Below are 13,474 nucleotides of genomic sequence, written 5' to 3' on the forward strand. Positions count from 1 at the left end.
GACTGCTGTATACATAGATAATATGAGCACAAGAGTGGGATGATTTAATTTTAGTTATTTAACTGAGGTTGAAGGGCATTGTCTTTCACAGAAAAGCTTTCAAATACTTGTCCCACCCTTGACCTTTAATAACTTCTCTGAATCTTGGTTTTTGTATTGGCAAAACAGATATAGTACATGTTTACAAATAACCCTGGAACTTATTTGAAAATGCTTAGCAAGCACTTGAGGTTGAGATATGTCTTTTTTCTTCTCTGACAATCTGGACTAGCTGTCTGATCTTGTCAACATTTTATTTTATGGATGTTAAAAAATAAAGTCTAGTGAAAAAATAAGCTCATTATCAATTAAACTAGAATTTAAATTTAAGTCATAAATGGCTGTTATTTATCTACATCTCCATTTTAACATGTGAAATTTGAAAAGAATCTCCACATATATATATATATGTATATGTGTATATATATATGTATATATACATATATGTGTGTGTGTGGTCATTTTTAATAATCTATAAACAATTTTCAGAACTTTTGAAAAAGCACTAATTACTTGAATGCAATTATCCAATAATTCAAAGAAATTCACTTTGATTTTGTTGATCATTTCCAGATACTTCTGAGTAGAAAGTTGAAATATATTTGTTTATAGTTGACTGGCTTTGCTGAGGTATGTCAATTCTTTTATATCTTGGAATTGAATACTCTGACCATCTTTTCTTTAGATTTCTATGTTCTAAGCAGTTAGATTGCTACCCAACACACTTTATTGTGTATGCTCTCTTCTACTGAGGTTAGGCTTGTAAGATTTACAACCACTAAATTTACAAGGTCAGAAAACTAAGTTCTTCTTTGCAATGCTAAATAGGGAACAGCAGCTCTCTGAGTAATGATTTACACTACACAACAATTAAAATTTTCCAACAGTTTGTTGATGTGATCGCATATTTCCAAATACTATTTATTGAAGTGCTAAGGTTACCATTATGGAATAATTTACATCTTCGGCTTGAGTTAATAATCACAGGGGATTCCACTGTCAGGCCTTGTTCCCTGCACTGGAGATGTTCAAAAGAAATTGCAATAGCTGCATTCTTGATCGCTCCCCGCTAGGAGAATAAAGGAGCATGCCCTTAGCTCTGTCTCCTAAGACAAGGCTCTTATTTGCCAACAGGAGACTGCTCTCCTGTTGCTTCATGTCCAACATAATAATACTTATTTTTATTTTGATGCCTCAAATGTTTTTCCTGTTTATGCTCTAATTTCATTAAAGCTTTCAAATAAAAGTATTACACACCAAAATTAACTAGACCCAAAGTCTACTTAAACTGTTAAACAAGTAAGAGTGAGAAACATTTCTAAAAAATGTTTTAAAAAAATTAGTGATGCCTCTAAGTTGACAAATGGTGACATATATCTATATTCTTTATATTTTTATGGTCAAAGAAATACCTATAATATTATGTAAGTTTTTACTTGGTTTAGTTTACCTTCTTTTTAAAGTTACTTTGAAAGCCATTTTATCAAATTACCACACTTTTTTTCTTTTTGCAGGTTAAAATATAATAAGCATTTAGTTCCTAATTCAATCCTTTGCTTTGTACAAGCCCTATTTTTGTGGTCATCTTCCACTGCTGAGCATTCAAAGTGACTTGTAGGTTTTTATCATGGTTTATAAGGTTATAAGCATAATTTTATTTATTGGTAGTTCCACTGATGGTTTGATTACAAGATACACTGGTCATGAGTATAGACATTATGCATTTAAATATACTTACCAGGTTAGTTTCTAAACATGTCTCTCACATGACCACTGATGTGTGATTAACTTCCCAGTATCCTTTTAACACTAGGTAGGTTGGTCATTGACACCTGATAGCTGAAAACATAGATGGTTGTAAGGGATGTTCAGAATACCTTGTTACCTTCTGTCAAAGGCTCAAGTATTAAGTGGTCAGACTTTATTTTGTCACATTTGGGCTTTAGAAGTTTATAAGTGCATGACCAAAGACTTGGAGGCAAAGATAGTACTGGGGGTGTTAGAAGGGCTCGCGAAAGGACCAGAAAGATCATGTAGGAGAGGCCATTAAATAAAGACTGTATTTTTTTATCATGTTTATATGTGTTTCTCTTCCCCTTCTTTCTTTCCCATCCCTGTTCATGTATGTGTGTGGTACATGTAGACGTGTGGGTATGCATGTATACAGAAGACCAAGTAGGACATCGGTGCCCTCCCCTATAGCTCTCTGCCTTTTATGCTGGGCTTATAGGCACACTCAGCCACGTCTGGTTTTTGGCATGAGTTGTGGGATTCAAATTGTGCCCCTCATGCTTTGCAGGAAAAGCATATTTACCCACCAAAACATCTCCCAGTCCCTGAAATGAATTGGATTGTTTTGTTTGTTTTTGGTTTTTGAGCAGAAACAAAGAACATGTATGTATTCAAAGAGTACATGTGAGTATGAGTACATGTGTATCTCTGTGTGTACATGTGTGTGAGTACATGTATATGTGAGCACATGTTTATATGAGTACATGTTTATATGAGTACATGTGTGTGTGATCACATGTGTATGTGGGTACAAGTATATGTGAGCACATGTGTATATGAGTGCATGTGTATATGGGTACATATATATGTCAGCACATGTTTATGTGAGCACATGTAGATGTGAGTACATGTCTATGTGAGCACATGTGTATAGTATGTGAATGTAGAAGTGAAACTTCAACAAGGGATGTCCATTGTTTCTCCATCTGATTTTTGAGACAGGGTCTCTCACTGAACCTGGAGCTCACTAATTTGCTCAGACTGCCAGGCCAGTAAGCCCAGTAATCTTCCTGCTTGCCTTCCCAGTGCTAGGGTTATGGGCATGCACTACTGCACCCAGATTTTTTCTTGGTCACTGAGTATTAGATTTGGATCTTCATCCTTGAGAAACATGCGTTTTCCCCACTGGGTCATTCCCATAGTCAAAACTACTGCATTTGGAGAAATGGGATGGTCTGCTGTAGAATCAAGAAATCAGCTCACTAGAGCTAGGAGTTCTGTTGTAGGTATTTGGACAGGGCAAGGTGAGAGGAAAGGCGACTGATGCTGGGGGAGTGGCCTTGGCAGGGCTCAGAGGGCCTGAGAGCTGTTGCAGAGGAAGACGAAGACGCTCCTATGCATACATTTGATGCTATGCGTTGGGACCATAATAATCATCTAAAAGGAACTGATGGTTCAAAGTTCAGAGAGAGGTAAGTTCTTTCTTAGAACCATGGTTATAATTCAGCCTATCAGCTCTTCAGATCTCTTCTTTATCCGCCGAGAAAAGAGAACTACCCTATCTCTAAGATTGGGAGCTTTTCCTTTGAGCACCTAAGGAGAGTGAATTACAAAGTTAAATGTAGTTTGGCTTTTATATGCCTGGGAAAAATACCCAGATATAGAATAAATCACCTATGAATTTTATGTTTCATTTGTAAGTAGATTCATTATTCAATGTAATTTTTATGTCTCATAGCCTAAGAATATTTAAATTCTAGCAAACTATTGCATTTGTTTTGTTTAAAATGAGGTGGAATATTTAGGAAAAAATAACAAAACAAAAACAATAACAACAACAATGAAACAAAACCAGGTTAAGTCTACTGAGATTACAAACCTCAAGCTTGTACTGGAGACCCACCTGGAGCTCCTGGTGGTAGTGGGGAAGCAGAATTTGCTGAATTCTGCTGGAAGGTTAAGATGAGAGGCAAATGTTACAAAGCCTGACTTCATGGGGTAGTTCCTATGTAGAGAATATTAAAATGCTTTCTCTAGGCCTTAATTTATTAAATAGAACACAAGCAAACAGCTGCAAAGCCTAAGCAGACATTCACCTGAGAGGACTGAGTCAGTCAGAGCCAGGCTGACTCCATGGCAGACTGCAAACTGGCAGTTTGGGAGAGTAGGCCTAAGTTCCTGTTTCCCAGAACTGGAGCAGTCAAAAACAAGTCAACACCTCTGACTTCCATCCTGATGTATGGTGCAACCCTGCATGCAGCTTCTCTGCAGAATAAATGCTCCTTGCTGTTGCTTACTATTTGAGTCCGGGGTATCATCGTTGTGAAGCACAAACCCTTACATGCCTAGGTCTCTGAGTGCTGACATCTGTGGGAGAAGAGTAACTTAGTTACATATCTCGAAGGCATCAGGAGCCTTACATGGTTTGAGAAGGCTAATGAAGTGTGGGCCATCAATGAAGACAGACAAACTTACTAGAGTAGGAGTTGCTTACCTCTGCAGACAGGAGAGTCACCCACAGACAGCAACAGCAGTGTTTAGTCCATCAGGTCCTGAGATGAACGAGATTGTTTTCACAGTTTTTACATAATTGTCCTATGAATGGAGACTTTAAATATGTTTACTCCTACTTAAACAAATAGATAACAAGAAAAAGACACAACGTCAAGAATCTATCAATTTATCTTTTGTAAAACACAAAACACCATGTTTCCTTTTCCTGTGTGTGTGTGTGCAAACACAGGCAGGTAAACATGTGTGCACATGTGGAGGCCAGACATCTGTATCAGGCAGTTTCTTCAATTGCTCTCCACCTTGTGTTTTGAGACAGAGCCTTTCATGGAACCCAGAGCTTGTCCTGCTTAGGATAGACAGGCTGGCCAGCCGGGATCTTCTTTGCCTTACAATCCCAGAGCTGGAGTTAGAGACACACACCACTGCGGCCAGCTTTTACCTGGATACTGCACACCCAAGCCTCAGGCATGCGCACTCAGGCCCTTGTACTTTACTCACTGAACCTAGGCTGTATGTCTCAGTTGTAGGAATGATAGTTCCCAAATCAATAATGAGCAACAATGCCTTTCTATTAAAAGTATTTCTCTTTTCTGCCAATAAGAGATACTCCATAAAATAAAACAACCTTTGAAGCAATGCCATAATTCAAAATAATTTTTGGTCTCAAAATTCTAATTCCTTTTCTGACCCCAGTCCTCAGTTTGCAGTTCACCTGCAGTCCATACAGGTCAAAGTAGCTGTCAACCAGTGTTGTCTTCAAAATGAGACTGAAGACATTAAACTGAACGTGAATTGGGCTCAGTACTCAGAGGCTGTATCCATGCTACTCAACTGGTCCTCAGTTTCTTTATTTATAAAGCAAGAGTAGTAAACACCAGTCTCAATGCCACATAAAGATTACATAAAACTAAATCTCACAATACATGTGGAGTGGTGTGTGTGTGTGCGTAACAGATGAACAAATGATGGTCCCACTTACATCTAACATCACTGTTTTAACTTCTAAGTCCCTGGACTGCTGTTTTATGCCATTTTTGATCTTCAGCACTGCACATAGATCCCAAGAGCTCAGTAAATCTTTGCAGAATCAATGACTCGAATCTAGACTAAAAGGGAGAAGATCTGGTGACTTGCAACAATGTTCAACACATCTGTTTTCTCTCTAGGACAAATGAACTTTAAAAGGGTGACCTGTATCTGAGGAGTCTGCATTTAACTGAAGGGCAAGGCTGATGAGCTCTGTTGAACAGCTGAAACCAAAAGTCAGGAAAGCAGACGATTATTGCACAAGCCGGGTAGTTATCAGGTCAAAGCAAGTTTATTTGGAATCTTAGAGGAAGAACAGCATCAGTATCTTCTCTCTTCATTGCTGATAAAAGAGAATTTACTTTGTAGGCCTTTAAGAGAGTAATGAATTCTGGGCTCTCGGATAGAGTCTGGAAGAGACGTTTCCAGGAAGCAATGTTGGTAATTTATGTTGTGTGCAACTAGATCTCATCCTTAGATTATGTCTGAAGATATAAAAAACTGCCATTGCCTTATTTCCTTGCTCTCAGAAGTAAAAACAAGACACCTCATTTATTGAGTTCCTCTAGCAAATAAACCTTTAAATTATGATGAATAAATGCTAAAATAGCATTCTTTGTTTAAAATTACCAAATTATTTTGATAAATCCTACTTAATAAAGGCAATCAAAGTTTGAAGAGTTTCTATATTTTCTTACAAGGGAGATAAGAGTTAAAACCTGAAGGATTTAATTGATATGTTCAACTTGTTTTTTCTTTGTAAGTCATATAGGATTGAATGAAAAAATTTTCCACTTCTAATTTGGGGCTGTGACATTGTATTCTGAGAGCCATCTGTTGGTAATTAAGTTCTGTCCTGTCCTGTTGGCATTAAGACCCTGAAATCATACATTGAAAAAATAATAAATGGAACACATAACAAAGACAAACAAGATGAGTCCAGGAGGCAGATCTTCCATGGAGACCTGGAATAGAACTACAACTCAGGGAGTAGGAAATCCTCCGCCCAGAATCCAGGAGAGACACTTGCTGGCATCCTCTTGTGAGGGGATGAAGCTGTCAAGGTATCCACACATTTAAGCTGCGAAGGTTTCACAGCAGCTTTAAGTAATACAACCGTTTTGGTGAATTTAAGCGAGGAAAGCCTCAGGGGGCATAGTTGAGTTTTCAAATGGAATATATACAGTCTGACAAAACCTATCATAGTAATCTAAATATAAAATTCTAAAACAAATTGTAAGAGGAGATTAATTGTGCTGTCTTAACTCAGTATTTGGAAAACACCAGTAACATTTAAATTAGAAAATTTCCCTGATATATATAAAACATAGAAAGGGTGCATATATGAACACTCTATAGTGACCCATATGCATATAGATGTTTGAATAATGTTTAAATCAATACATATATGCCTGCCTTCTCAAAGACTGTTCATTTCTTTATGCTGAACACATTTTAATTTTTTTCTTCTACATTTGTGAGAAAAAATTATTTTCTCCTACATTTGTGAGAAAAAATATTATTTCCTATAGTGTTTCTCCTGGGCCATAGCCTGTCAGAACCTGCTTAGATCTAACTGTAAATCAGCATGCAGAGAGTTGGTTGATAGAAGAAAATATTTTAAGGTTTGTGTGAACTCCTGCTAATTAACTATGATGGCTCATAAAAAAATATGGTTTAATTTTTTTAAAGAAATAAAAAGTTATGGAGAGAAATGTGAGTATTGATATTGGGTTGGTGCTCTCTAATGTGGGGTTATTTCTATGGCAACATGTCCTTGTAAGCACTTCAATGATGGGGAGTGGAGGCCACAATGGTAAATAACTTCTCAGAGGCCATTTAGTGATAAAATAAGAATTTTAAATATGTACTGTGAATTAGTGTTTTCCTCACAGCAAAACAAATCAAGCCTACAGAGTTATTAAATGAATAGCAAAATGCTCTGAATTCTACTGTCCGAGCTTTATTTTTCTACAAAAATAAAATATTCACACACACACACACACACACACACACACACACACACACACACATGACTCTTAACAGGGACTTTGCTGAAATGACTGATAACTTTCCCAGATCCAGTTAAAACAGTAAGTAAGAACAAGTTTAGGTGGAAATATTTCTAAGATAAAAAAAGGCAACTTCAGGTGGTGTGTGTTCAGGGAACACAGATGAACAGGCACCCTGTGTTTGTGTTCGAAAGCTTTTTATTGCCACAAAAAGAGTGACAGGGGGAAGGAGGTGAACCAGCTTGGGAGGAAAAGAAGTGTATTAACTGAGGAGGGAAGGGTGACCACATCGCAGAATGGCAAGAAGGGACTGATAAAGAAACCCTGGATAGCAAAGCTTCCCCAGGTCTTTGTCTTCTCTGGGCTGTCTTTGTGGAACCCACTGTACCAGGTCACAAACATGTCACTTGTGACATCTGCTGACCTCCTAACTGTGGCCTTTCAGGGACAGTGGAATATTTCTTATAGTTTAAGAAACCTAAGTACAGCTTGATGGGCTGGGTACCCATCCCAGAGCTCATTAATTGTGGTGTGTATAGATAGGATAGTGGTTCTCATGAGAATTCTAGACTGCAGTATAGGGGGAATGATTTCCAAGAATTCTCCTCTCTCTTCCTACTTCTGTTTTCTTTTTTAAAATTTTTTTATTAGATATTTTCTTTAAAATATCTAATATTTTCTAATAATTTCTCTAAAATATCTACTTCTGTTTTCTTCATTCTTTTTTTCCATTTCTACCCTAGTTCAGTCTCCTTTTGTCACCTCCTCTAGATGCCAACTTCATTCTTGTCAGTTTTCAGACGTCACATCAAGATAGGCTTCATTCTCATCCCTGACTTGTTCTCAGAGTGGAATATTTATGGGAAAAGACTCCATTCCACACTCAGTCAGGTTAAATGTATTGTTAGTCTCATGTCATCCACTTCAGAGATGAGGGTGAGGCCAGGGCGGCGAGGGGTGAGCTATTTCTCCTACCATCTTCTCATGAGCGTGTCAACCGAATCATACAGAGATCAGCCTAAGTGCTAGTTCTGCTTGAGGCAGCTCCACTTTAAGAGCCAGACAACCTCTGGGTGCCCTTTGCCAGAGTTTATGGACTTTCCTATGGACAATATCCTGGGGCCTGAGGGGGTAGGGAGTGGAAGGGTCATGAAGCCAAGCACCAGGAACACGGATAGCAGGAAGACGAGTGATAGAACCTTACGAAGTTTCCAGCTCATCCTCCTTTCTGCCCATTGCCTCTCCCTGGTTTTTACATTTTGATTTATTGAAGTGCATGTTGGTTTTGGATAGCTTCCTTCCACTCCTTCACTCATGTTCCAACAAGCAAGGAACCACATCTTAGACAGATAACTTGGAAGAATGAGAAAATAGAAACTGTTCCAAAGAATATTCCAGTCACTGGTTCCTTGCAGTTGGATAGGACAAGAAAGCTCCTTCTCCCCTCTTTACTACCACGTTAGAGTAAAGCAAAATACAGAAAGATTTAGTTTGAGATAAAGACAGTAGTAATCACCATGGACACATGTAGCCTCATGTTGTCTGTGTTCCAAACAATTGCAGGGGCATTCATGACCTCCATAAAAATGTACAGATCTGAAAATTGTTAATTTATGGTACAAAATTCAGAACAGGTGTTACATCAGCTAAGTGTTACAACATCTTATACATAAGATGTTGTAATAAATAGGTGCAAGAAGGACATCTTGAAACCACAAAGACATTCTAACCCAGCTCAGTGTGGGGGCAGGACTAGACCACTGCCTTCTCTTTTCTCGCTCTCTCTCCCACTTCTTTTATGTTTCAAAGGTCACTGCTTCTTCTACACTACTCTTCATCTCCTTGCCCAATCAGCACCCAGGTCTGTATCAAGCCTCCTGTCCACTTTTAAGTAGTTTCCTCCTCAAAAAATCATTTTGGTTTTTCCTTTTAGGTTCTACCCTCAATTTGTAATCTATAAATGGAGTTATAATCAAATTCTCCATGAAGCTCTGGCGGGTTCACTGGAGACACGCTGTCTTCTGTTCTCTTTAAGGAAAGAACATAGTAACAGGCCAAAGGACTTGGGTAATGAGGAGGTCAGTAATCCCCAGCGCAGGACTTCCAGCCTGATACAGCTTCTCTAATGGTAGCTTTGTGTGCTTGTGGTTTCCCAAAAGCCCTCCTGGCTTTAACCTGTGATGCCTTTCTGTTGCACCAGCTGTCTCCAGCTACCGCAGCCTTTCATCTCCCTCCTGCTGGTAGTGACTTGTAGCATTGGTGGCTTTCCAACACACTTCCCGCCACAGCACATTCTCATCAGAAGAGACGTCAGAGTCAGAACAGTCTGGTTTCTCATCTCTGTCCCCTTCTCCATAAGTCTCTGTGACCTGTTGCCTAATCTCTGTGAATCTCTCTTTATATGATGGAGACACTAACACTTAGCCTATAGCTATGCCATTAATATTAAGTATGTAGACCAGATATAGAAACAAAGAATGATATTGAGGTTGGGACATGGGAGTTGCTGGATAAAGGATAGATGCTATTATTCCAAGAACACATTGTAATCTAGAGGCTTTAAATATTCATTTCAATGTTTCTCATGACAATAAAAACATTGCTCTTAATTTTTTAAGGTAGTATTTAAACTTCCCTAAACTCAACCATGCGCGCCCAGCATCACAGACTCTCAACCATCCGCGCCCAGCATCACAGACTCTCAACCATCCACGCCCAGCATCACAGACTCTCAACCATCCGCGCCCAGCATCACAGACTCTCAACCATCCATGCTCAGCATCACAGACGCTAGGCTCCCTCTCACTTGCCTTGACTAAGCTGTCTTGGCAACATCCGCTCTTTCCTTATTCTGTGGCTCCTTTCTGAGTTCTGTTTTGTAGAATTCAGTGCAAACTTGGAACGCTTCCAAGGCATATAACAAAACCCTCACGTGGCTTTGAACATCTGCCTGTTGAGATTTTTGTTTTGTTTTGTCTTTTGGGATGAACAGAAGCACTCAAATAAGTCTATAACATCACAGGACAGCACAAACTAGATAAGAAAACAAAATTTTGATAGAAGGTCTGAATTAGAGTTCTGTGTAATCACAGCTAATTTTATAATCATGTATGAAACATCACCACCCTTTTCAAGCAAATGAAAAACAGTCTCTGCCTTCAGGCTTGTGACCTTTTAAAGATAAGCACAAACAATGCCATGTGCTACCTTATTTCCATAAATGGGGGCTCCGAAATGTACAAGTGGATAATACAGGACTGAATTTACAAAGTTGAATGTCTTAGCTGCCCACTTCAGACCTCTACCCACTACATCCCTGTGCTTGGATTTTCCTACCCAAAAAAGAAAATCCACAGAAGTAACAAACGCAATGTGCTAGGAGAAAATAGCTGAAGATGCTTCATCTAAATCTGCAGTCTGATGTAGAGAGCAAACAGGGATTTCTGAGTGCAGTGCCTTCATGTAAGGAGGGAGAGCTAAAGCAGAAGCATTACTGAGCTCTGAGAATGTGGGAACTGCAGCATCATCATGAGGACCTCTGTAACCGAGCCTCATTCCACAGCCCAGACTCCCACTTCATCTGGGTGTGGGAATGATGTCTGCAGTGGTAATGTGCTTGGTTCACTCTGGGACATATGTTCCTAACTGAAATAGACAAGTGCTGTGAAGGAGACTTCCGAAGAATTCAATAGAAAAGAGTAGGTGCGCATGGACCAGCAGGACCAATAGACTTTTCCTGTTTTAATTGGCTTCAGATTCCACCTCACATTTCAAGAAGTGACATAATCATTCATCACCAGAAGATTTTTTTAACTCTCAAATTAGACCCATAATCTGTCATTAAAATGTGACCTTTATATTGTTGTTCATCCAAAAAAATGTGACCTTTATTATTAAAATAAAAATACCCATTATTGAGCCCTACTTCATACCCAACTCACACATATAAAAATGACTAAGACATGATCTGTCACTTACACTAGGTAAGAATAATATTTTGAAGTGGAAAAGAAGAAGGCAGAGAGTTTGTGCTGGTAGCCTTGATTTGAATTTTCTATGTGAAGAGACCATGAGAAGAATAATAACAATGCATCACGAAGGCCTGGAAAACAGTAAGGGGCACTGCAAAATGTATGAGGGAAGCAGACATGAGTTATACAAGCAAAGAGAAAACTGGGGAAGTTCTGCAACTCTTGGAGTAAATAGTTGTCTCATCTTTGTTGTTACCAACCATCTGCCATTATCATCATCATCATCATCATCATCATCATCATCATCATCATCATCATGGACAACTTCAGAGCATCTCATGTTTGGATCTCAGTGCCTGTTATATAGCAGAGAGGGACATGTCTTTGAAGACTGGACAATCACTGCTGCTGTTTCCATGCCCACTGTAGGATGTGGGAAGGCTTTCTCATTTATGATACTCTCCCTGTTATTTCTATTTGTGTAGGTGGAGCCCATAATAGAGAGAGGCCATGAGAACCTGGTCCATCACATCCTGCTCTATCAATGCAGCAGCAACTTTAACGACAGTGTTCTGGACTTCGGCCATGAGTGCTACCACCCGAACATGCCCGATGCCTTCCTCACCTGCGAAACTGTGATTTTCGCCTGGGGCATTGGTGGAGAGGTGAGGCTAATGACAATTATTTGATTGTGCTTCTCCCATGTGTATGGCTCTAGTAAAAACACACTGCTCTTACACAAAAATACATATTTATTTATATTTCTACTTTCATAGGAAAGTCTTCTCCCCTTAAAAGATTGTATTATCTGTGGTTAATGAGTGATGGTGTTCCAGAAGTTGAAGGGTCTTGAAGGAATGGGTGGGTTGGGGCACCAGAACTCTTAGGGACTTCCACAAGTCACTGTCTCATGAAATCCGCCCCCCCATGTTTAGGGCTTTACCTATCCACCTCATGTTGGCTTATCTCTTGGCATGCCAATGGATCCTCGTTACGTGCTTTTAGAAGTCCATTATGATAACCCCGCACGGAAAAAGGGTAAGTTCATTATTTTACCTACCAGGTTTAAAATGTCATTGTAACTATTGTCCATAACATAGTTGAAGTGAACTAGGAAATGTCATATTATAAAGTCTTAACTTGTAAGTCCAAAGTAGGATACTTTTAATAGCAAAACAGGGTGCTATTCAGAATTATACTGGGACAGTAGCTGTGAACCAGTGGCAGCTGTACAAATGAGCACCTGTGGTCAACAAATCCTAAGAATCCAGTCTCATAGTTGATACCAGGAAGTGGGAAAACAGGCAGGTCCTTTGTCATATAAATTAGTTCTAAATACATCTCTCTCTCTCTCTCTCTCTGTCTCTGTCTCTGTCTCTGTCTCTGTCTCTCTCTCTCTCTCTCTCTCTCTCTCTCCCTGTGTCTGTGTGTATTGTGTGTGGTATGTGTGTGAGTGGGTGTGTGCCCATGTGCACGCACTCATACACACACACACACATATATATGTGTGTATATATACATGTATATATACATATTATACATATGTGACATGACATTAGTTCCATGTTGGGTACCTTCTTCAACTGCCTTCCACCTTATTTTTTGAGACAGAATGGATGATTTGAATGAGAATGGCTCACATAGGCTCATATTTGGTCAACTTGGTCCCTAGTTGGTGAAATTGTTTGGAAAGGATTAGGAATTGTCTTGTTGGAGAAGGTATGTCACTAGAAGTGGGCTTTGATGTTTCAGAAGCCCATACCAGCCATTCCTACTTAGTTCTTTCGTGCTTGTTGCCTCAAGAGCTAAGCTCTCAGTTACTGTTCTGTAAGCCTGACTGTTACCATGCTCCCACCATGATACTCATTGACCAACCCTCTGAAACTGTAAGGAAGTCCCAGCAAGCTCTTTCTTTAGTAAATTCTCTTGGTCATGCTGTTTCTTCACAGCAATAGAAAAGTCACTAAGCCATGGGGATCTCTCACTGATCCGGATCACACTTTTCATTCATGGAAGTTATAGTCATAGCTGTGTATAATGGTGAATGCCTGTAATCCCAATACTTGGGGTCCAAGAGCAAAGGATTGGCAATTTGAGGCCATCTTGGCCTACATCGTAAGACCCTGAGTCAAAATAAAACAAACAAAAGTTATAATTCAGTAGGAAAGAGAAACAATTAAA

At 39.2% G+C, this 13,474-nt stretch overlaps 1 protein-coding gene across 1 annotated transcript in view; it reads left to right on the forward strand.

The window, feature by feature from the left end:
* Positions 1 to 13,474, forward strand: part of Moxd1 (monooxygenase DBH like 1) — an 80,942-nt gene that overhangs the window by 40,478 nt on the left and 26,990 nt on the right. Inside the window, exons 5-6 of the mRNA XM_031380606.1 lie at positions 11,779 to 11,958; positions 12,229 to 12,331. Of these exons, the coding sequence (XP_031236466.1) occupies positions 11,779 to 11,958; positions 12,229 to 12,331 (283 nt within the window). The remainder of the gene's footprint in view (positions 1 to 11,778; positions 11,959 to 12,228; positions 12,332 to 13,474) is intronic.

The sequence above is a fragment of the Mastomys coucha genome, unplaced genomic scaffold, assembly GCF_008632895.1.
Source record: "Mastomys coucha isolate ucsf_1 unplaced genomic scaffold, UCSF_Mcou_1 pScaffold2, whole genome shotgun sequence".
NCBI lineage: Eukaryota > Metazoa > Chordata > Mammalia > Rodentia > Muridae > Mastomys > Mastomys coucha.